General features: G+C 41.0%; 1 protein-coding gene across 1 annotated transcript; it reads right to left on the bottom strand.

Annotated features, from left to right (window-relative positions):
- Positions 1-16,169: 16,169 nt before the first annotated feature.
- Positions 16,170-25,138, bottom strand: LOC132101894 (extracellular calcium-sensing receptor-like). The gene is made up of 6 exons (XM_059507120.1): positions 24,927-25,138; positions 24,524-24,812; positions 23,680-24,435; positions 23,131-23,358; positions 17,245-17,368; positions 16,170-17,083 (listed from the first exon to the last, which is right to left on the bottom strand). Exons 1-6 carry the CDS (start codon positions 25,136-25,138, stop codon positions 16,170-16,172), a joined length of 2,523 nt encoding a protein of 840 aa, XP_059363103.1.
- Between the last annotated feature and the right edge of the window lie 529 nt (positions 25,139-25,667).

Genomic DNA, 25,667 nt, shown 5'->3' with positions numbered 1-25,667 from the left:
AAATCACTTTAACCACTAGATGGCTATAGTGTGTGTGTGTGTGTGTGTGTGTGTGTGTGTGTGTGTGTGTGTATGTGTGTGTATGTGTGTGTGTGCGCGCACATTTTCAATCTGTCTTAGTTACCAATTTAATTTTGTGGTGGTTCTGCATTTTACAAATATCAAGAAATATTGCCGCAGTTTGTCTTTCGAATACACTTGAGAAATCCGCGATCATGGGACTGAGCGTGAAACAGCTTCGCCGACTTCTTATGGTGCAGACCGCTGTCAGTCAAAAGGAGATCGACAGATCCTCCAATCATCACGCGGAAGCCCAGTCTTCATTCACCTCCAGAGACGCTGAGCGTCCGTGGGCGGGACATCGCAGCATTTATCCAATGACCGTCTAGCTTCGGAGCACTGAAAAAAACTGTTCAAAGCAGCCCCATCAAAGTCAATGGACGCTCGGCTTCAACAGGGAAATGCACTGTGACGCTACGGGAATGTATGAGAAGAAAATCGAGTCAGCCGACATGTAGCTGATTAACACAATACATAATACACAATAGTACATATTTGACCGTTGGGTTTTTTTTTTACATTAGAGGGGAAGCTGAGCTTCCCTTGCAGTCTTAAAGAAATCCCCACTGATCTATATATATATATATATGTATATGTGTGTGTGTGTGTGTGTGATTATGATTTTTAGAGGAAAAGACAGCATTCTTTGTGTGATTTTGATTCTAAATGCGCGCGTACATCATTAAAACAACAATTATGATATTATCGCAGACAATATATATCGCACACTCCGCACCAGTCTTTTTGGCTAGTTTGTGCAAAACCTCTTGCTAAAATGTCAAAGCATCATTTTAACCACCAATGCAATGACGCAATTATTTAGCTCACCTCTATATTCTTACGTGGGGTTGATGTCTTGTCGAGATTTTATAAACTGCTAGTTTGGTCTCCCTAGGCAAGCACAGCATACACAGCATAATAGAGCATACATATGGCCAGGGGTTCACTTCATTTCCTTGAGTTCAACTTCAGAATATGACGGGGTTTCATTTTCAGCGGTGTCTGCACCACTAACGCCTGTTTTGTCCGTCTGCATCTTTCTTGTGATTTTAGCGCCAGTTTGCCCTCCTGCCCATTATTTACTGACATAGCTTCCAGGGAGCGATTTTTTTTTTACTCAGTAATTAATGTGTTTTAAAATGTAGCGAAGTACAATACTTCAAACAAAATATACTTAAGTAAAAGTAAATTTACAGATAAAAAAAAATACTTAAAAAAGTAGAAGTACACAAAAAAGCTACTCAATTACAGTAACGCGAGTAAATGTAATTCGTTACTTTCCACCTCTGAATATCCTAATGTTTTTGGCTTAAAAGAAAAATCGATCATTTTGACTCACTGTAACATGGAGTCAAAGACATTCGGATCTATATGCAGTAGTTTATTAAAGAATGGTCAGACAGGCAGATATCAGGAACAGCATCAAGTGTGTCAAGGGATATCCAGAAACAGCAACAATACCAGGCAGAGGTCGGGGCAGGCGTTAGAGAATCACAGCCAGTATAAACAATCCAAAGTCAGACACGGGAGGAACAAACACAAGGAGAAACACTCGGAAATGCCAGACAGAACTGAACAAGACTTCACACTTATTGAGAGTCCAAACACAGTTTATATAGGGGAGTGGTAATGGGGAACACCTGGTGGTTATTAGCCCTAAACTCGGGATTATGGAAAATGGAGTTGGGAATTGAAATACAAGAACGCCAGAGTCTCGAGTGGAGTGCCCTCTATTGGAGTTCATGGGCACACCAGCTGATGATCGTGAAACCCACAAAAATCGTTTTTTTTTTAAAGCTACAAATATTCCCCAGCGATTTGACTGGTTTTGTGGTCCAGGTTCACACATATAGGTGTATAGATGTAACATTTAACCATTGTTTTAAAATGTGTACAGTGTTTGATAATTTCTTATTAGCATAATATAGGCAGAGAATGTAAAATGGTGAATAACACACACCTGCCATGGCAGAATCTGAGATAGACTCCCACATGTCCCATTCTGAAAGGGGCCTTTTCCTGGTTCACATGTGCTCATGTTATGTAAGTGCATGCGCTATGAGATACACAGCCTTATAAACATTGTAGAAGTTGTATTTCATCTGAATAAGGAATGTATACATCATCCAAACTCTCACTGCAGGGTGGCCAGTTATGTGCCTCTTCTCCATGTACATGAGTATTTAAGGACTCACGCAACACTGCGTGAAAAGAGAAGTTTCCAGGATAAATCTGACAAGGGAAATTTCAGTGAAACTTAAGGTATACAACCCGTGTACTAAAATTTCTCTAGGCAAGTGTGCTGAGTCCAGTACATGCCCATACACTTGAGATGCACAGAGATTTCTGGATACAGGATATTTCTGATTGCTCACACTAGACATGTTCAGAGATTTCCAGTACACCAGCCCTCATGAAAATCAACCATGGTTTTATTATAGTAGGTGTATATAATGTTTTTGGCAAATTAACTGCCATTTGTATAATGACAGTTTTGCTACAGATAGGCTACGACATTAAGCTATAAGGTATTGATTATTGGTGGTTTTCCCTGTTGGAAAGAAGTAACATTTGTTATTTTTACAGTTGATCACTAGGTGGGACCATTAACCCTTTAGATAGACCTGTGCAAAAAAATCTTAGTTTCTGATTTGTATATGAAGCTATATGGAGTATAACAGCACATTTTTTATAGATACAGTGATAAAAAAGCCATGCTTCTGAATGACAGATCCTAATGGCGTCATGTAGATGGAGAAGATAAATGGTCCAAGTACCGAACCTTGAGGAACCCCAGTAGCAAGTTGTTGTGACTTAGAAACATCACCCATCCAAGACAGACTGAATGATTTATGGGAGAGGTAGGACCCACATGAGTGCGGTTCCAGAGATGCCCATTTTTCTGAGGGTGGACAGGAGAATCTGGTGATTAACAGTGTCAAAAGCAGCAGACAGGTCCAGTAAGATGAGTACTTAGGATTTTGAAGCTCCTCTTGCCAGTCGCAGAGCTTCAGTAACTGAGAGCAGGGCAGTCTCAGTTGAGTGGCCACTTTTGAAGCCAGATTGGTTGCTTTCCAGGAGGTTTTTCTGTACAAGGAACATAGAAAGCTGGTTGAACACCGCTCGCTCAAGTGTCTTTGCAATGAATGGCAGAAGGGATACCGGTCTTTAGTTTTCTAGAAGCGCTGGATTTAGAGATGGTTTCTTAAGCAGTGGGCTTACCCGTGCCTGCTTAAATGCTGAGGGAAATGTTCCAGAGTGAAGAGAGGAGTTGATAATGTGAGTAGGTGAAGGTATGGCTGAAGAAGAGTGCTTGAAGGAGGTGAGTGGGGATCGGATCAAGTGGACAAGTAGTAGGATGATTAGACAGGATAAGTTTGGAAACGTCCATCTCTGAGAGTGGAGAGAAGGAGAAGAGTGTGCATCGGTCATTGTGAAGTTATCCTCAGTTTGCAGTGTGGAGAATTGGTCACTGATGGTTCTTGTCTTATTTGTAAAGAAAACTGCAAAGTCGTCAGCTGTAAGAGTCGATATAGGAGGTGGTGGAGGCGGATTAAGAAGAGAAGAGAACGATTTGAAGAGTGTCCGAGCATCACAACAGCTGTTAATTTTGTTGTGGTAGTAGGATGTTTTAGCAGTGAAGACATTTACAGAGAAGGAAGAGAGAAGAGAGTCATACACACTGAGGTCGGTAGAGTTTCTTGATTTATGCCATTTCCTCTCTGCAGCCCTGAGTTTAGAGCAATGTTCACGGAGAACCTTGGACAGCCAGGGGGCAGATGGGGTTGTGCATGCTGGTCTAGATGACGGTGGGCAAAAGTTGTCCAAGCAAGAGGTTAGAGTGGAGCAAAGAGTGTCCGTAGCACTGTTCATGTCCAGAGCTGAAAACTCAGAGAGTACAGGAAGTGAAGATGAAACCACAGAAGATAGGTGAGATGGAGAGAGTGAGCGTAGGTTCCATCGAAAGATGACCTGCGTTGGAGTGTGTGCCGCTTCAGGAGTAAGTGCTAGGTTAGCAGTAATGAGGAAGTGGTCTGAGGTGTGCAGTGAAGCAACTGAAGTGTTGTCCACGGAGCAACAGCGCGTGTAAATGAGGTCCAGTTAGTTGCCTGATTTGTGAGTCGCTGTAGTAGACACTCGCTTGAGATCACATGAGGCGAGCAGAGTTTTGAAGTCAGCAGCCTGGGGTTTATCTAGGTGGATGTTGAAGTCACCAAGCAGTACCAGAGGAGTACCATCTTCAGGAAAGTTTGATAGCAGCACATCCAACTCCTCCAAGAAGTTTCCCAATTGACCTGGGGGACAAAAAATTACCACAAAGTGGATTTTAACAGGGTGGGTTACAGTAATGGCATGTGATTCAAATGAATCGTTACCCATAGGTGATGGTTGAAGATCAAATTTCCATTCTTTTGATATAAGGAGACCAGTACCTCCACCCCTCCCAGTCGTACGAGGAGTGTGGGAACAAGTGAAATTAGTGGAGAGGGCTGCGGGAGTGGCAGTGTCTTCAGATTTGATCCAAGTCTCAGTCAGTGCCATGAGGTTGAGACCGGAATGAGTAGCAATAGAAGAAATTAAGTCTGCTTTGTAAACAGCAGACTGGCAGTTCCAGAGACCAACTGGAATAGAGAGCGTAGTAGTAAAGGTCAGAGGGACAGGCCATAGATTTGTCAGTTAGGCCTTCCTGTAATGTACATTGCGTGCTCTCCGAGTGTTAGTAGTGATAGTAGAGATCTGAAAGCACATAGTGACTACAAGTGACTGAAATAAGTATTTGAGAACAAGCTATACAAAAAGTAAGATACCTGAAGAAAGGGGAAAAAAGCAATAGATTAGATTAGATTAGATTCAACTTTATTGTCACTGCACATGTAAGGTACAAGGCAACGAAATGCAGTTAGCATCTAACCAGAAGTGCAATAAGCAGTAAGTACAGAATATACAAGGTCTATAATATGTACAATAACTATACAGATAAGTATTATGGACATAATTTACAGATTTTAAATACTTTAAGCATGATATACAGGTAGGTGTACTATGAACATACTATACAGATGGATTATGTAAAAGTGTATGTACACTATAGGCAGAACTATGAAGATATGAACATATTTTACACTAGTGCAATGGACAGTACAGTTCATAGAAAATATTTCAGTGTGCAAATCACTTACTCAGTGTTTCTAGATGAACAGACAGTAGTGCAAGTAATAACAAGTTTACTGTTTTTTTGTTTGTTGTAAATAAATAAATCAGTCAGATACAGTGGTGAAGAGGGGGAGGAGTCTGTGTGTGTGGTGTGGGGTGGTGTCAGAGGTCAGAGTTCGGCAAGGAGACAGCTGTAGGGAAAAAGCTGTTCCTGAATCTTGTGGTCCTTGTCCGGAGGCTCCTGAAGCGCCTCCCGGAGGGCAGGAGGTTAAACAACCTTAAGAATGCTGCGAGCTCGACGTAGACAGCGTTTCCTCTGGATGTCCTCAATAGCAGGAAGTGGTGTCCCTGTGATGCGCTGGGCAGTTTTCACTACCTTCTGCAGTGCCTTGCGGTCAGCCACTGAGCAGTTCCCATACCAGACTGTGATACAGCTGGTCAGGATGTTCTTGATCACACACCGGTAGAAGTTCACCAGGATGGCTGAAGACAGCTGGTTCTTCTTCGGTGTCCTGAGAAAGAAGAGGCGCTGGTGAGCCTTCTTGACCAGGCTGGAGGTGTGTGTAGTCCAGGACAGTTCCTCCGAGATGGTGGTTCCCAGGAACTTGAAGCTGGAGACACGTTCAACAACCATCCCGTTAATGTGGATGGGGTCATGTGTGCTTCCTTTCTTCTTCCTGAAGTCCACAATGATCTCCTCTGTCTTAGTGGATGTTAAGGAGCAGGTTATTGTGAGCGCACCATGTGGCCAGGTGCTGTACCTCCTCCCTGTAGGCAGTCTCATCGTTGTCTGTGATGAGGCCAATCACCGTGGTGTCGTCTGCAAACTTAATGATGGAGTTGGAACCATGCACAGGCTTGCAGTCGTGGTTGTAGAGGGAGTAAAGAAATGGGCTCAGCACACAGCCCTGTGGTACGCCAGTGTTGAGTGTGATGGTGGTGGAGTGGTTGTGGCCTGACCTAACATGCTGAGGTCTGTTGGTCAGAAAGTCCATAATCCAGTTGCAGAGGGAGGTGTTAATGTCTAGGTCTCCAAGTTTTGTTGTCAGCTTGGAGGGAATGAAGGTGTTAAATGCTGAACTGAAGTCAACAAACAACATCTGTACATATGTGTTGTTATTGTCCAAGTGTGTGAGTGCAGAGTGCAGCACTGTGCATACTGCATCCTCTGTGCTCCTATTTTTACGGTAGGCAAATTGGTGTGGGTCCAGTGTGGGTGGGAGGCAGTCTTTAAGGTGTGCTAGGACCAGCCGCTCAAAGCACTTCATGATGATGGGTGTGAGTGCTACGGGGCGATAGTCATTCAGGCACATTGGGGAGGAGTTTTTTGGTACTGGCACAATGGATGTGGACTTAACCCTTTAGGCGCCAGAGGTTTTTTCTAAAATGTTCGATTTTGACATCTTAATTTCAGAAGGCTATATTTTAAAATATATAAAAGATAGAGACTTTCTGTCAATTATACAAATATTAAGGATGACCCAATGTTTATGTAGGGATTTTATTTTCCCATCTAATTTGCGTATTATGACATCATATGGGGGTGGCCATCTTGAATTATAGAATTTTCATGAAAAGTCACATATTTAAATAATAGAATGCAGCACTTCTTTCCCCCCAAAAATGTCCCTCACCTTCTGTGTGCTATATTGCACAATACTGAATGCTCAGGTAAATAGTAAGTAGTAAACAAACTGTGTAAATCATTACTAATAAATGGTAGAAACAAACCGAATACATGTAGTAGTTGGGATTTTCAATTTACTACATGCAGCAGGCACTCTGATTCCATGTATGGGGCATATATATATTATTCATATGACACACAAACACAAGTAGACAAGACCTGTTTAGTTCAAAAGTTATGCCCCGTGTCACATCGCCTCTGCTTCTGCAATGAGCTGCGCGGCCAGATCTGCATCGCGTACGCGCCGAGTGTGCACAGCTCGGACTACTGTCAGTGTCATTGCGACTCCCCACCTTGCCTCCTAACTGTCCTATGAATACTTCGACCTCGTCTAACATACCCAGTGGCATTAGACAAAGTCCCCACTACAATACTGTCGCCGCGATTGCGGAGAGGCGCGGTCAGAAGACAAATATACATGTCTAGCGCGGTAAAAATCTCCCGCCTCGTCCCCACAACAATAACACGCCTGTTAATTTCGCGATGAACACTCTGACCCCGGCAAACATTGTTCACACCTCAGACATTTGGCAAAGGACCATTTACATTAGGCAAAGGATTCACCGTTTTTGCTTGGTGAAGGGCTACTTTCACTTTCAGTATCACCGGCATCTTCTGAATGCAGCTATTCCCCTTCAGAATCAGTGTCTGTGAATAGAAGTCCCAACACCTCATTGCGGCTTTATTGAAGCCTTATTGATGCCATTAGATAATAATAATAATGATAATAATAATAATCTAATGCCAAAACTCGCTGACGTTGACAATATTGGTCAGATAAAATGGCTCAGTCTCACACTAGCTCCGCTTTTTTTCGCACTGATTCAATGCGCTCTAGCTCGAAGATTTTGTATAAGAGCATTAAGTTTTTTTGAGTCAGAGATGAAGTATTACATGTCTGCTATCTGGTGCAGGGGAGGTTGCATGAAATTTGACACCCTATTTGACAAAATCGTCCGTTTTATTCAGTGCCGCATCTTGTCGAGTAAACTCGACCGTGGCGCCAAGAGGGTTAAAACATGTTGGCACAGTTGCTTCGGTGAGGGACAGGTTGAAAATGTCTGTGAAGACCCCTGCAAGCTGCTCAGCACATACCCTAAGCACACGTCCAGGAAAGCCATCCGGGCCAGCAGCCTTGCGTGCGTTGATCCGGCTCAATGCAGTGTGGACATCTGTGGAGGTGAGTTTGAGAGGTTGGTGGTTTGCTGAGGGTGAGATTTTGGTGGCCATCTCCTTGCTGTCGCCGTTAAAGCAAGCATAAAAGTCATTTAGCTCGTTCAGGAAGGAGACGTCCGTGACCGTTGGAGCGGAGTTGCTTGACTTGTAGTCACTGATGACCTGGATGCCCTGCCACATGCGTCGGGGGTCAGAGTTAGAAAAATGTTCCTCTACCTTCAGCTTGTAGCAGTACTTGGCCTTTTTGATGCCCCTTTTCAGGTTAGCCCTGGATTTACTGTAGGCCTGAGCGTCATCTGACCTGAAGGCAGTGTTGCGGGCTTTCAGCAGAAGTCGCACCTCCTTGTTCATCCATGGCTTCTGATTAGGGTATGTTGTTATCTGTTTTTCTGTTGTAATCCAGTACAGAGGAGGAATAGATGTGAATGTCTGTGTGAGAGCCACAAGCAGCCTGAGAAGCAAACATACCCCAGTCAGTGTGTTGAAACCTGTTCTGAAGTAAAGAGTCTGCTCCAGTTGGCCACACTTTGTTGGTCCTCACTGATGGCTTCACACGGTTGATGAGGGGTGAATACTTAGGGGTGAGAAACAAAGAAAGGTGATCAGACTGTCCGAGGTGGGGGAGGGGGGTCGCGTTGTAAGCTCCATCAATGTTTGTGTAAACATGATCCAAAGTTTTTTTCTCCTCTTGTGTGGCAGGAAACATGCTGGTAGAATTTGGGGAGCACTGTCTTTAATTTGCAGTGATTAAAATCACCCGCGATAATAAAAGCAGCCTCTGGGTGAGCAGACTGTTGTTTACTAAAAGCTTGGCATTAGCATCTGGTGGAATATAGACTGCGGTTATAATGGTGGAAGTGAACTCCAATACTCAAGTGCCCTGTCGGTGTCCTTACTCGGTGGAGTCGCGCAGGTAGAGTTTATGGTCTTTACACTCGTCTGTCTTCACACGAGGGCTGACACGAGCGCTGCCGCTGTGAAAACTATCGCTTTTATATTTGCCTGATTACCTGTGATTGAACTCAGCTGGCCACGCCTCACTATTTAGCAGACCGAAACTGGGCAGTCTCGCAAAAGGCAAAGGCAAAACCAAGCACCACTTTCAGCACGTATTTACCAGGGTAAGACACACAGTAATTAAACCAAACTTTCCTAGCAATGACGTTCACACAGTAGTCTAATGAGAAAATGAGGCAAAACACTTACAAACTGCTGTCCTTATCTGTTGCTCGGCTGTTTCTTCTCACTTTTCTGTTTCTTGCCACCTCTGGAGAAATCATAGTGGACGCCACCACCTCTAGAGATTCAATAGTGGTGTACACAGGCCAAACGCAAAATAAAATGATCCCCACCATGGGAAGCTCTTCAGACTGGGGAATTAGTTCCTGAACAGGAGGGGTTGAGCGCGCTGATTTAGGGATACCAGCTGCTCTTACTGACAACAGCGCTTGATCCTCCATGCAGGATGACAGTCTGGGATACTGAAGAGCTGACCTCCAGGCTTTGGGTGCAACAGACAAGATGTGATGAGCCACTGGAAGATCAGCTGTGAAGTGATGTGAATCTGGATGATCCGTTGTAACGTGAAGAGACTCTGGAAATTCACCTGAGATGTGACTTGACTCAGGAAGATCAGCTGTAACTTGACTTGCCTCATGATGATCAACGGTGATTTGACTTGCATCAGGATGATCAACGGTGATTTGACTTGCATCAGGATGATCAACGGTGATTTGACTGGCCTCAAAACACCACAAAGCATAGTCCAAAAACTGACAGAGTGATGAACATGGACCCTTGCGTCTAGGGCAGTGTCCATACCTGGCCAATGTTCCTCAGAAAAGCTGCTGGATACTTGTGTGGCATATTATTCTGTAACAGGGCTGAAGAGTCGTGAGGCGTGCAGATCCATGTGCAAGCTTTTATTACACAGAGACATGGTCATAACAGGCATGGGTCAAAAACTGGCAAACAGGTATATAGACGGCAAGACATAAGAATATTCCTAGGGCAAGCATGGGTCTTTAATGAACGAACAATATCCAGAGGGCTAGGCAAGGGGGGATCCAGTATCCAGAGCAAAGGGTCAAAACACAAGTAACATGGCAAGGCAAGAAAAAAACTAAACTATGAAAATTAGAAACTAAGAAAAGACTATGAAAAATAGAAACTGAAACAAAACTAGAAACTAAAACAAAACTATGAAAACTAGAAACTAAAACAAGACTATGAAAACAAACACTAAATGGCTTGCTATCGCTAGGAGAGGGATATGTGCAGAACAATACTCTGCAGTGTGTGAGAGGAAGTCCAATGCTTATAAAGCATGTCTGATGATTGTGCTGTGTGTGTGTAATTGGTGGCAGCTGGGCGTGATAGTTATCAGGTGAATGTGATTGGTGCAATGGAGCATGGGAAATGTAGTCCAGGGTCTACTATGTAGTGTGAGAGTCTGTGTTGTGGATGATGACCTCTGGTGAATAAAAATAAGTTCAATGACCGGATCATGACACTTAATGTTAAGTGTTGGGATATATTTCAGTGGGTTTATGTTGTAAAATTAGTCTAGATATCTTGGTAAACTGTTAACTGGTACTTAGTGATTGCTATGTAAAAATTTTAAAGTAAGCATTTAGTACAATATACATGTTTAATAATTAATGTTAATTTAGAGAGAGTGCTTTAGTTGTAAACATATTCCCCATTGACAAATCTGCAGACACATTCTGCTCATCTGATTTCAGTGGCTCCAAACACTGCAGCTGACTTCTGATTCATATGAGACATCCTTGGAGGAGAAATGGTGTCTTAATTTGTTAATATATCATAATTTTCAAAGTCCAGTGTACATTTCACTTCTTTTGTTCGTGTCAGTGTTTTAGTTTTAATGTGTATAAATCTACAATGTATTTTGTTTTATTATAATGTGATTTAAAGTATATGTTTTTAGGTCAGAAAGCAATTTTTTTTTTCAATTCAAGTTTATTTGTAGAGCGCTTTTTACAATACAAATCGTTACAAAGCAACTTTACAGAAAATGACATTTCAACAATATTTAGTAGTAGCTTAAGTGGTGACTGTCAGTTTGTGACAAATGATCCCATTCTTCTGTAAAACTGCTGGTCTTTAAAGAACAGTCATCAATTATTATTGATTATCTCGGCAAAGGAGAAGTGCTCACTAATACAGATTTAGACATATTTGTGAATAATATTTGAGAGAAAAAGGCCTTTTGTTTACATAGACAAAGTAATAATAATTCATTACATTTATATAGCACTTTTCTAGGCACTCAAAGCACTTACATTGTCAGGGGGTATCTCCTCATCCACCACCAGTGTGCAGTATCCACCTTGATGATGCGACGGCAGTCATAGTGCGCCAGAACGCCCACCACACACCAGCTTACTGGTGGAGAGGAGACAGAGTGATGAAGCCAATCAGCAGATATGGGGATTGTTAGGAGGCCATGGTCAGAGGCCAATGGGCGAATTTAGCCAGGATGCCGAGGTCACACCTTTACTCTTTTCGAAAGACTTCCTGGGATTTTTAATGACCACAGAGAGTCAGGACCTCGGTTTAACGTCTCATCCGAAGGACGGTGCTTGTTGACAGTGTCCCCATCACTACACTGGGGCGCTAGGACCCACACAAACCACAGGGTGAGCACCCCTTGCTGGCCTCACTAGCACCTCTTCCAGCAGCAACCTAGTTTTCTCAGGAGGTCTCCCATCCAGGTACTGACCAGGCTCAGCCCTGCTTAGCTTCAGTGGGAAACCGGTCTTGGGCTCCAGGGTGATATGGCTGCCGGCATGTATTAGATCTTTGAGTTCAGCTCATGAAACATGGGGGCAAAAACAAAAGTAATGCGTTTATTTTGTTCAGTGTATGAACAACTTAGAGAATACATGTACAATCTGTTTTTTTTTTTCAACTCTCAAGGACTTGGACTGAACATGCAGCAAAATAAAAATAAATAGTTTCTTCAAACTGGCGCATGGCAGGAGATAATATGGAGCCCTGCACTCAATTTAGATTGTATAGTTATCCTAGTTTCACATTGAAATGCCAGGCATGAGTGCTTGAATCTTTATTTTCAAATGCTGTACAATATATACATATATTTTTTTTTCAGTACTATGTCAATTGTAATTTAGCATTAGTTAGAGGTAAGTAATCTAACTTAAAGGGTTAGTTCACCCATTATATTATATGAACATTTTCATTCCAATCCTGTTAGAGTTTTGTTCATTTTTGGAACACTAATGGTACACAGCAAAATCTTTAGTGTTGAAATCCTAGTGTTAGGTACTTTTAGAGTAAAGTGTTAAAGTTGTGGTGTTGAATTAACACTAGCTAGTGTAAACAGCCCCCTCTGGCAGTGTAAATATGCAGATTTACCTTTATGAACAATGTTGAGTGTTAATAGTCACATCTGGGACATTTGCTCGTGTGCGCGCACCTGACCCATCTGAAATATTTTTTCACAGACGCCATTTTCTTTGCTTGCAATGCGGTGCATATTAGGATGGAAAACGGCGAAATAAAGTGCATAATCTTACTCATGAAATGTGTTTTGTAATATCACATCGTTTTATAACGATATTTATTTGCTGTGTGCATAAACTGTTCTCAACAACATTTTCTTTCCCTTGCGATGCGGAAGAGACGAGGACGTCAATTATTTTCTGAAAGTAAGTTACGTTAAGTGTTTTAAGTGTTAAGTACATTAAGTGTTTTATCTCTTTTAAAATATGTGTTTAATTACATTACATTGATTTATAGTGATATTTATGTGCTGTTCTTTCCAAAACTTTTTCTCAAGAGAGATATTTTTTTTCACTCACGATGGGGAGAAGATGGTGAATTTGGTTTTATCAAAGGAAAACACCATAAGTAACATTAAGTGTTTTACCTCGTTTACATGTATTTTATAATATGATTTTACTTATGATGATATTTAAATGCTGTGCGCACCTAAATGAGCCTAACCATCTCTCACAGGTTTGAATTGCTGTGCAGCACAGACACGGGTTAACATTACTTAGAGAAGGGATAGACCAGAAGTAAGCTTTTTACCTCATTTAAAATACCTATTTTATAACATCATATTGATTTATAGTGACATTAATATGTTGTGTGCTCCTACACTTTCCTCAGAGAGATAACGTTAGATTCTTTCACTCGAGCGGAGCAGACGGGAAAGGAAAACACCGAAAGTAAGTGTTTTACTTTCATTTACTTTAATATACTCAAACTCTCTATACTTCATGAGTATATTGAAGTAAATGAAAGAAAAAAACACATATTCATCATTCAAAGTGAATTTGTGCCCTCACAAGACTTGGAGTATGACACATGGGTAGCATGAACTACAAATCAGATATGATTTTTTTGGTATGCTTGTACTGTCATTTATTTATCTGCTGTCCCATTTATGCGTATTCATTTTGATAGACAGAGCCCTGCCTCAGCCCAATGAGATCAACATGAAAGTCAGGAATCGCAACCTATTTTCAAATAGACGGACTTCTTTTTACAACAAAATATTTACTTTTACAGTGAGTTAAATGCTTTTCTTTAAAGGGATAGTTCGAATTTCAATTATCATTTACTCACCCTTGAATTTGTCCTATGTCGTACGTTTCTTTGTCAGACCACAAAAGGAGATTTAAATAAAATGTCCCAAATGTGCTTGCCCATATAATGTCAGTCTATGGCGAACAACATTAAGCTGTTAAAATAGAAGCCAAAGTATAACAGTATAAAAGTATAACTTATGCATTATGTGATGTATATTCCAAGTGTTCAGCGGGTATACAATAAGGTTTGGTGAGAAACATACACAACTTTTTCACATTATTTAACAAATATCCTGACTGGATTGTTGGTCTCTGTGCATGACTGTGTGTTCATGAGACACTATTAGTTCAGTATTGTATTGTAATTGATACTTGTCCCTGATATTTCACTTATTAATAATAGCTTTGATAAATGGATGTGAATTTATTCAGTTTTTTCCCCCAACATTATAGGAACACTTTTGTGATGCTGCAAGTGGGAGTGGATTTCTTGCTTAGCTGGAAACAGCAGAGAACCACATCCTGTCGTCCTGAAAAAAAAGAAAGAGACTACTTTTTCCAAGGAGGTCCAAACGCCATTGACACAGACGTTGTTCAGTGATCAGTAACATACATTCAGCCAGGGCCATCCTTAGGGGGTGCAACTGGTTCGGTCGCCCCATATTCCACAGTTGGGGGGTAAACAGACTGAATGAGCCCCCCCACCCGGGAACACTCCTTGCACCGGGTCACACATCAGCTAAGTACGCCCCTGCATTCAGCTTTGATGGTAATGAATGAGATGCTGTGGTTTAAGCAGATAAATGTAAGCACTATCCACCTTTTTCCTCAATGCAGAAGTAAGTCTATGGGTGAGACTTCTGTTTCATCAGCCGCTCTAACGAGGAGAATAACAATGTGCAGTAAACGGTAAAACTGTTTGCATTACAAACAAGTGTGTTCTTAATATAGATAACAGATTAAAATAGTATTATATGATACATCGATTGTCAATATCAAGAAGCAAAACTGACAGTTTTGTACAGCTAAAAATAGCTGGATGCAAATGAGACCGGAAGCTACACCCATAGAATTTACAAATGGCGGCACCCATTTATACATCAGGAAAAAATGTGGTTAAACCTAATGAAATTCAGAATACATATGGACCAAATAAGACGTATTTTTTAATTTTTTGTAAGAACATGATGTTTACTTGTATTGAAAACACTAAATGTGAAGACATTTTTGTGCATGGATAAAGTTACAATGTTTCAATTTAAATAAATAAATGTAAACATGTATTGATTTGTGGATTAATTTATTTATTGTCATATATACATTCCATGAGTGTTAAGTTTGACTTTTTTGCTGTGCAGGAGAGTTTTTGTAATGCTAACTCAATACACCGGAGTTTAAATATCAGGAGTTAAAATCAATCTTAAAGGTGTTAAATTGTAACTCTTTACACTGGTGTTAAGGAAAAATCAACACTCTGTGGTGTGGATCAGAGTTGTTGTTTTTTAACTCTATACCGTGTACATATAACTCAATCATAGTGTTAAACATGTAACTCTTTGAAGAGTGTTAAAGTTAACTCTGAAAAGATTGGGACAATATGCACACTTTTTCGGAGTTGATTTTAACTCTGCTAGAGTTGAATTAACACTTGCAATTTTGCTGTTGTAAGCTACCAGTAGAGGGACAGAAAACACAGAGATTTCATTAAAAATACTTTTTATTCGTGTTCCAAAGATGAATGAAAATCATATGGGTTTGGAACGTAATGAGGGAGAATAACTGATGACAGAATTCACATTTTTGGGTGAACTGTCCTTTTAAATAATGTTGTGTTCTATAGGAAAATGGTGACATTTCACTTGACTATTGACTATAAGTCTGTAGCAATTGTTATTAATGACATCTCTGTATAAAATTTTCCCATGTATTTTTAGATATGGTAAATATGAAATATGTTTCACTGTGAAGTTTTCTTTGTGGCCACTATTTGGAGCAACACCAATATTGTACGAGTACCTGCTCATTTTTTCTTTTTCCTGCCTGTTGCTGTTTGAAACTAAACACTGTTCCACAATACAAGCATTTTCAATGGTGCCTTACAAATTGTTACATTAATTTATGTAATAATATTTTTTTTTATTTTTACTTGTTCAAGGCAAATAAACATAAGGTAAAAAATAAACCATGTTCAATTTGTATACATTGTGCTGTATTTATTTGTTACAAAAGATAGTCAAAGAAATTTCTGTTTTTAAAATAAATCTTGTCCATTTATGGTACAGAAGAAAATGTAAATCTACAGAAATTTCTGTATCAATGTTGAAGCAAATGTCCATAAATTTGACAGAAAATGTCCTGGTAATTTTCTGCCAATAGATTTTTGTTTTTTTCGGTTTTTATTATTATTATTTTTTTTTAAGTATATATATATATATATATATATATATATATATATATATATATATATATATATATATACAGTATATATAATTACACATCCATTTTATTTCTTAGAATGATTTAGAAGGATTCTTTATCATCACATGTTGCTTTGTGTTTTGTTCAGGCTTAAACAGGATGATATAGCATTTGGGTCCAAATATGCAGAATAATAAACCAAAGCTTGAGGCTAAAATGGCAAATATCTCCACAGCCACAGTAAATTTTCCAGGAGAACTGACATAAGCTGGTATAAATGTGATCCAAACAGCACAGAATATGAGCATACTGAAAGTGATGAATTTAGCTTCATTAAAGTTATCAGGCAATGTGCGAGCCAGAAAAGCAAAAATGAAGCACAAGACAGCCAATAGGCCAATATAACCCAGCACAGCAGAGAAACCAATAATAGAACCCAGCCTGCATTCAACAATGATCTTTTCATGATAATATGTCATGTTTTTGTAGGAAAAAGGTGGAGATATTGTTAACCAAAGCACACAAATAAGAACCTGTAAAAGTGTAAAGGCAAGAACACTGAGTCGTTGTTGTGCAGGCCCAAACCATTTCATGACATTACTTCCTGGAAGTGTAGCCTTGAAGGCCATTAACACCACTATTGTTTTTCCCAGAACACAGGAGATACAGAGGACAAAAGTGATCCCAAATGCTGTGTGACGCAACATACAGGACCACTCAGTGGGCCGACCAATGAAAGTAAGTGAACAGAGAAAACAAAAAGTCAGTGAGAAGAGCAGCAAAAAACTCAGCTCTGAGTTGTTGGCTTTTACTATGGGGGTGTCCTTTTTTCTGTAAAAAAGTATGGCTACCAGTGTAGTTATTCCTACTCCAAAAAGTGAGAAAAAGACTAGCACTATACCCATATTTTCTGTGAATGACAGAAACTCTATAGCCTTTAACACACATTTATCTTTGTCAGCATTAGACCAGTATTCCCCTGGACACTGCTTGCAGTTATTTGAATCTGGAAAGGAAGCGGTGTTCACTATAGTTAGAGACAAAGGGGGAAGTTACTTCATTCGTAAAGTCTCTTGATAAGAACCTGCATCCTTAACAACAGAAGGAAAACACAAACAAAACAACTAACCAGTTTTCTTTGAAGCTTTGAGATGGGCTGAAGATTACCTGTCTCATTACTGATTTCTCCTTCTGCACATGGAATACAGTCATAACAGCAGACAGGTCTTCCTTTCTGTGCAGCCTTCCTAGTTCCTGTAGGACAGCTCTCACTGCACACAGACCTTGGCTTCTACAATGTACAACAAATTACACAAGCAGAATTGCATGGTCTGTGTGAAATGAAGATAAATGTTTTTTTTTTGTTGTTTTTTTTTTATGTAGAATAGAATATAGAATTTAAAGTGTTAAATTTAGCAAATATCAAATGGCACCTATTTTATTGAGAAAAAACTGATTTAGAGCTTTTGGTAATGCCTGTATTTACAATACATTATAAAGGTATATAAGGCATTATAATTAATGCATAATGCATTATAAAAAAAACTTATAATATGTTTTATCATCTCATGAATATTCATAAGAACAGTTTTAATATATTATACTATTTACTTATTTCTGGTTATAGCTTCTAAGAGTATGATGATTTATAACACAATGAACATGTTGCATCCACTTTTACAATGGATTATATTTCTCATAGGTTTTTTTTTTTTCTCTCAAACAGCCATAAGATCAGATATCAGATCACATGAATGTGTAATATGTCACATTAGCTTTGAACTATTTTTATTGTAATATCAGTTTGATTATTTTGATGGTACCATTTAGACAGCTGTTGATAAGTAACTCTGCAACTGTATTTGCAACTAGTGGTCATTAGACTATTAGTATGTCTGCTACTGTAAATATATGCTAACATTTTATTTTGTGGGGTCAACCAACAGATAAACTGAATATAAATGTCTTTGCAAGTTTATCAACTTATTCTACCATACTAGAGTCTACCATTCTTGAGCATACTAATTGTCACGGTTGGTAAACCGTGGCCTCGGGCTTTGCACTATGTGGGTGGAGTTTGTGTGTGTCTCGCGTCAGCACTGATTGTTTCATGTGGGCATCTCCATTAATTGTTCATCTACACCAGCTGCTACTCATTACCCAATCCATACATATTGCCCTGTCTTTCATCTTGTGTTTGTCAGAGCGTTGTATGCAGTCCAGTGTTTGTTCCTGATCTCTCGTTCCTGTTCTGTGTGTTCTTCTCGTCGTTGGATCATCTTCATCTTCGGAACCCCATCCACTCCTCACCTTCCACGGACTTCACCCATCACCTTCACGGCTCGCTCATCTCAGTCCCTGTGTCACGCTCTCTTGCTTCCTCTACTCACCGCCACTCCCTGGATCACCATTGGGCATTGTCACTCCCCGGATCGTTATCACACTTACTGCACTCACCCATTATCCTGTGTTCGTGTTACTTGTATGTTTGACTGCTCATTAAATTATCATTTAACTTGCACTTGCTTCCTCCCCTTCTTCCGGCTGTTACAGAACGCTCTGACCCAACATGGAAGCAGCGAGTTCCACATCACTTTCGGATTTCATTCATCACAGCATCACCCGCATGGATCAGCAGCAGGAGAGCATTGTCAACACCTGACTCGTGCAAATGGAACGAGGAGGCGCAGTGGGATATGTTCCTGCATGGGTTGGACGACCGTGTTCACAAGGAGATCTACCTTCTCGAGTTGCCAACCAGCCTCAACAGACTAATCGACTTGGCGCTCCACGTGGACACTCGTATTGACCACCTGGGGGCGTAGGCCTGTTACACACGTCTTCCCGGCACCCCTGAGAGTGGCAACTTGAGCCGGGAGAACATGGTCGGTCCCGTCGTCGATCACGAACCCATGCAGGTGGGTAGAGCTCGACTGAGCTAGTCTAACACAACCCACGAGTGGATTGGGGTTCCAACACCATCACCTTGTGGAGTGAACGTTGTCATGAGTCTTGTCTGGTTTCTGCTTGTCCTGCTGTATCTGTTTCCGTCTTTCAGGAGGAGGCTACGATTCCGTCAAATGTGCCAGCGGAGTACCTGGACCTGAAGGAAGTGTTCAGTAAGTCCGCTGCTTCTCTCCCTCCGCATCGTCCCTATGACTGTGCCATAGAGTTAGTTCCAGGTAAGTCCCCGCCTAAAGGCAAACTTTACTATCTTTCCATTTTGGAGAGGGAGGCCATGGAGAAATATATTTCTGATTCTCTAGCATCGAGGTTCATGTGCCCTTCCTCTTCTCCAGCGGGGGCGGGTTTCTTTTTTGTTGGTAAGAAGGATGGTTCCCTGCGACATTGTATTGATTACCGAGAGCTGAACAACATCAAGGTAAAGAATACCTATTCTTTGACGTTGATGTCTTCAGCATTCGTGAGGTTACAGGGAGCATCCGTCTTCACAAAACTGGATTCATGCAACTCTTATCATTTGGTCCGCATTAGGAAGGGGGATGAGTGGAAAACCACTTTTAACACCCCTAGAGGGCACTTTGAATACTTGGTGATGCCGTTCGGGCTCTCCAACGCACCAGGGGTTTTCCAAGCACTCGTTAATGAAGTGTTGAGAGACATGGTAGATCAGTTCATATATGTTTACCTGGATGACATACTGATTTTTTCTTCGTCTCTCCAGGAACACGTGCAACACGTCAGACGAGTGCTCCAGAGATTACTAGAGATTGGGCTTTTTGTCAAGGTGGAGAAATGCGTATTCCATGCACAGTCTGTTCACTTCCTAGGTTACATCGTCTCGTCTGAGGGAATATGTATGGATCCTGACAAGGTTAAGGCTGTGATAGATTGGCCAAGTCCAGATTCCCGTAAGGCCCTACAGCGGTTTCTGGGGTTCACCAATTTTTATCTGTGTTTTATTTGCAATTTCAGCCAACAAGTCTCACCTCTGACCGCCTTGACCTCCCCCAGTCCTGCATTCAGGTGGTCTTATACAGCCGAAACTGTATTTTTCATCCAGTTCGTGGTGGAAGTTGACGCATCAGAGGTGGGAGTAGGTGCAGTTCTTTCCCAACGTGCTGCCTCAGACGACAAGATGCATCCGTGCGCGTTCTTTTCTCATCGTTTATCTCCTGCCGAACGTAATTATGACATTGGTAACAGAGAGTTGTTGGCCATCAAATTAGCATTGGAGGAGTGGCATCATTGGTTGGAGGGGTCGGGGGTACCTTTCATCGTCTGGACCGATCACAAGAACCTAGAATATATTAGACCTGCCAAAAGACTCAACTCCAGGCAGGCTCAGTGGGAATTTTATTTTTTCGGTCGCTTTGATTTTTCCTTATTGTACCGCCCGGGTTCCAAAAACGTCAAACCCGATTCTTTGTCAAGTCTTTTTGATCCTTCCGAATGCCCGGTGACTCCAGAGTGTATTTTACCTGAGAGTATAGTCATCTCTTCACTCATATGGGAGGTCGAGTTGAAGGTCAAGACGGCCTTAGAAGGGGTAACGCCTCCGCCCAGGTGCCCACCGAATCGGTTGTTCATTCCAGAGGAGTAACGGTCTGACGTTATTCAGTGGGGTCACTGCTCCAATGTCGCTTGTCATCCAGAGATAAGCCGCACCAAGTGCTTAGTAAAGCAACGATTCTGGTGGCCATTTATGGCTCGCGACATTCACGATTTTGTTTTGGCCTGCTCAGTTTGCGCCAGTGGTAAAACGTCTAACCGACCTCCGGATGGGCTTCTTCAACCGCTGTCTGTCCCTTTGAGAACCTGGTACCACATCGCTTTAGATTTTGTTACAGCCCTCCCGCCCTCTAATGTCATGACTGTCGTTTTGACGGTAGTGGACCAATTCTAAAAGGCGGCACATTTCAATCCCTTGCCCAAATTACCCTCAGCTAAGGAGACAGCTGTAATTTGTATAAATTAATCTGTAATTGATCACATCTTTCGGTTACATGGCCTCCCGGTAGACGTGGTTTCTGACAGGGGATCCCAATTTGTGTCCAAATTTTGGAAAGAGTTTTGTAAATTATTAGGAGCGATGGTTAGTCTGTCTTTGGGTTATCATGCACAGAGCAATGGTCAGTCTGAGCGGGCCAACCAGGATTTAGAGAGAACGTTGCGATATTTAGTCTCTATGGTTGAGTACACTCATAACTCGCTACCAGTGTCAGCCATGGGCCTATACCCGTTTGAGTGTAGCATAGGTTACCAGCCAGCTATTTTTCCTAGTCTGGAACCTGAAGTCACGGTCCCCACCGCCCACGCTTTTGTCCAGAGGTGCCACCGCACCTTGACCAGAGCCTGCGAGACTCTGCTCCAGGTGAAGGCGTGCACCAAGGCCAAGGCCGATCGCCACCAGTCTAAGCCTACCGTATAGGTTGTGGGTCAAAAAGTGTTTCTTTCTAATAAGTCTCCCAAATTTATTGGCCCGTTCCCTGTCACCAAGATTATTAGTCCGGTGATAGTCCGCTTCAAACTACCTCTGGCGTACAGGAGGATTCATCCCGCCTTCCATGTATCCAAAATTAAGCCTGTGTTTTATTCACAAATTAACCTGCCCATCCCGGTTCTTCCAACGCCACGACTCATAGATGGGGAGCCCACCTATTCGGTCAATCGTATTCTGGACTCAAGATGGAGGGGACGAGGATTGCAATACTTGGTGGACTGGGAGGGTTATGGTCCGGAGGAGAGGAGTTGGGTACCTGCTAGGGACATACTGGATCACTCCTTGATTGATGATTACAGTCAACAGGTAGGGTTGTCTGGGAACACCAGGAGGCGTTCCTAGAGGGGAGGGTACTGTCACGGTTGGTAAACCGTGGCCTCAGGATTTGCACTATGTGGGTGGATTTTTTGTCTGCCTCGCGTCAGCACTGATTGTTTCATGTGGGCGTGTCTGTTAATTGCTCATCTACACCAGCTGCTACTCATTACCCAATCCCTACATATTGCCCTGTCTTTCGTCTTGTGTTTGTCAGAGCGTTGTATACAGTCCCAGTGTTTGTTCCTGATCTCTCGTTCCTGTTCTATGTGTTCTTCTCGTCATTGGATCATCTTCATCTTTGGAACCCCATCCACTCCTCACTTTCCACGGACTTTATCTATCACCTTCACAGCTCGCTCATCTCAGTCCCTGTGTCACGCTCTCCTGCTGCCTCTACTCACTGCCACTCCCTGGACCACCAATGGACATTGTCATTGGACATTGTCACTCCCCGGATCCCTATCAGACTTACCGCACTCACCCATCATCCTGTCTTCATGTTACTTGTTTGTTTGACTGCTCATTAAATTATCATTTAACTTGCACTTGCTTCCACCCCTTCTTCCGGCCGTTACACTAATACTCTAATGAGAGTTAGTTGGCATGTAGTTGCAAAGTTGCTTATTGTTGATTGATTAAGGGGACCATAAAAATAAAATGTAACCTTATAAAACATTGCATTTTTCTTTAATTTTTAATTTTTTTTTTTTTTTTTTTAGTTGGCATATTAAGCTCAAATCAATTAATTAACATAAGCTCCACAGGAAACACTGAAATGACACTCAAAATCTAACCACTCAAAAGCTGTAGTAATATACTTTGCAGCTCTTAAACAATGTCAAGATATGATACTGTAAATGAAGTAGATTTAATACGGTGTTCATTGTGTTTTATAAATAATCATACTCTTAAACATATATGTTACAATTATGATGTATTATAATTGTTATGATTATTCATGAGTTTATATTACATATTATAAGTTTATGTATGTTTTTTTATGCATTATGCATTCATTATAATGCCTTAATAATTCCCTTATAATGTATTATACATACAGGCTCTATGGAAAGTGTTACAGAGCTTATTTATTTATTTAAATAAATGTTTCCTTTCCTAAACATTAAAAGAGAGAGAGAAAAGCTCTGTGAAGAACTGTAATCTATATGTAAAATCTAAAGGTTAATACAAGCATTCCCTTTCTACTTGATACAATGACTACCTGACATAATGCTAACCCCATTTAAACTTGGGATAACCAAGGTATTTACCTCCAACTGCCCTCCAGCCCAAATTATGTTTTCAGTGCTGAGCACAAACTGTTGGTCAGGGGGCACTGAGGCATCATAGTATCCCACTGGCTTAAACTGGATTGATCCATTTAGGTCCTGCTGCCAGTTCACAACTTCATATTGTGCTACAACTGCTCCACTGCTGTCAAACCACACGTGATCTCCTGTCTTTAAGGTGGAATTTATCTTTTTCAGAGCCTCAACCACCTAGTAAAAAAAATTAAAAAATTCAGTCCAAAAAGTTTATCCTCTTACTATATATATATAGTAAGATGTGCCACTTCAGTGGGACACATTCTGCCCAATCAGGTTTTGGCTGTTTGTTTGCACTGTGCATATCCATCGCTGTACTGTATGGCATCTAAGTACTGAAAAAGTGATAGAGAGCAGAGCAGACGGCTCTTTTATGCTTTCGAATCACTCTTGTGGTACTTTTAATGTTATTTTAGGCAGTTAAAAAAAACCCTGGGCAGAACGTGTTCCCTGGAAGTGGCATGTCTGGTCACCTTATTTTATAGCACTTTGTACCTGCTGTGGTTGTATTGCCAGACTTTTTTCACAACCTCCTTTTTTTGTGCACTGGAGCAAACTGTGTAGTGAATATGCTATTGCATAAACTGCTTTGTAGACATTGTTTGAATATCTTTGTTCAGTTATATCTTCATTGTAATTTTTCAGCACAAGCAGATCCTGATAACTGCTGCAATTTAATCCATATTGAGATGAATTGTCCTCCCTCTGTAAGCATGGAAAAGCTGTGTGCCAGAATGTTTTTGTAACATAATCTGCAAACCCCTCTATATTAGTTTTTCTCACTGCAAACCCCAGTGACCCTCCCAGAACATGAAAACTGTTTGGAATCATCAAACTTTCTGAAGTTATCCAAGCCTCCACTCCAATTATTTGGAGGTTTGTAATATTCTGAACACTTAGCTGATCAAACAAATTGCCCATCTCAACTTGAGAAAGAAATGCAACAATCACTTTTGCAGTGCCCCTTTTTATTGTCTCTACCACTCTTTGGAGTTTTTCAGGCTCTGTCCGATGGAATTTTACAGAGTAATCCACACAAATTCCCTCCTCCTGGGCTGTTTTCAGAAATATGGCCATTCCATTGTTTCCGTAGTCATTGTCACTGTTCACAGCTCCTACCCAAGACCAGCCAAAGTGCTTGACAATATATGCAAGTGCTCTGCTTTGGTGGTAATCACTAGCAATAGTCCTGAAGAATGATGGGTAATCTTTTCTATTACTGAGGCATTCACATGTAGCAGAGGGACTTATCTGAAAAAGAAAGCATGGAAAAGAAAGCAACAGTACATAATCAGTGTAGTATCACAATGGTCAAACTTCTACTATCATTGATCCTTACCACGGGAATTTTAAAAGGACCTGTTGTTCTAGACAGAATCACTGTAGCAGAAGACTCTGTTTCTCCTATGATAGCATGTATTGGAGACTGTCCATTGCATCGATCTCCTGCTGCAAACTCCTGACCATTCATCAATGCCAAAGTTGCACTCATCGAAGACAGTCTTGAACCACATGTATCATAGATTCTGTAGCCAATAGAAATATTTGGAAGCAAACTTTCATTTGTGTTAATCTCCTCAATGGCAAATATCACCGTTTGAGCCATCCGAAAATCTATTAGATTCACACTGTGAAGACATTTAAATCAGTTCTGCATGAGTAAACAAAGTTATATATATATATATATATGCTGCCAATAACAAATCTGTTTTTATTAAAATTATATTTCCTATGCAACATACCTGGAACAAAAGAGGCGTTGAGGTTTTTGTCTGAACTCAAATGATGGTAATGTTTCTTTACTGTGAATTGCAAAAAGTGTTCCAATTATAAAGTCCCCATTTTTAGACAGCAGTGGGTATTTGGATTCTCCCATCATATGACAAATTGTCTTTTCCGCCTTTGTATGAATACAATATAAAAAAAATAGGAGTATGTATAGAATGATGAGCATTCTGCTGATTGACCTCGCATGCATCTTTCAAATGTCAGTGAATTGATGCACTGTTTGTACTTTTGTAGACCTCATTAATATGCATCATTTAGAGTAGGGGTGGGGAACGTCAGGCCTCTGGGCCATACGAATGCTAAACTGAATGAGTTGCAAGGACAAATGTGCTCAGCTAAAGTTAACACTCTACTGCAGAATTTGGGTGCCCAACAAGCAGTTTACCCAAGACCGCATTCTGACAGAGAGAATATTATTTATACAAGTTTTGTGGTAAGCAAGCTTATAGCTAAGAATCTAAGACCTCATTTAGAAGGAGAGTTCGTGAAAGAGTGTCTTATTGCCGGCGCGGAGCTGCTAGCGCCAGACAAAGTAAAGCTCTTCCAAAGTGTCAGTTTATCTCAAAGAATTGCCACAGAACACATTACTGATATGGTGCAGGACATTGAAACAACACTGGATGACACTGCAAAACAAAAATAATAAAATAAATAAATAAATAAAAAGGTTTCTCTCTGGCCTGAGATTAAACAAC

Source organism: Carassius carassius, chromosome 23 (genome assembly GCF_963082965.1).
Source record: "Carassius carassius chromosome 23, fCarCar2.1, whole genome shotgun sequence".
Taxonomy (NCBI): Eukaryota; Metazoa; Chordata; class Actinopteri; order Cypriniformes; family Cyprinidae; genus Carassius; species Carassius carassius.
The sequence above is the reverse complement of the archived record's forward strand: the minus strand, read 5'-3'. Positions and strand labels throughout refer to the sequence as shown.

Excerpts from the sequence above, each read along its gene's own strand:
- LOC132101894 (XM_059507120.1), bottom strand. The coding sequence starts at position 25,138 with ATGCTCATCATTCTATACATACTCCTATTTTTTTTATATTGTATTCAT. Across the intron at positions 17,369-23,130 it reads GGGCTGGAGGGCAGTTGGAG|AAGCCAAGGTCTGTGTGCAG; the intron begins GTAAATACCTTG and ends TGTACATTGTAG. Across the intron at positions 17,084-17,244 it reads AGAAATCAGTAATGAGACAG|ATTCAAATAACTGCAAGCAG; the intron begins GTAATCTTCAGC and ends CTTCCTTTCCAG.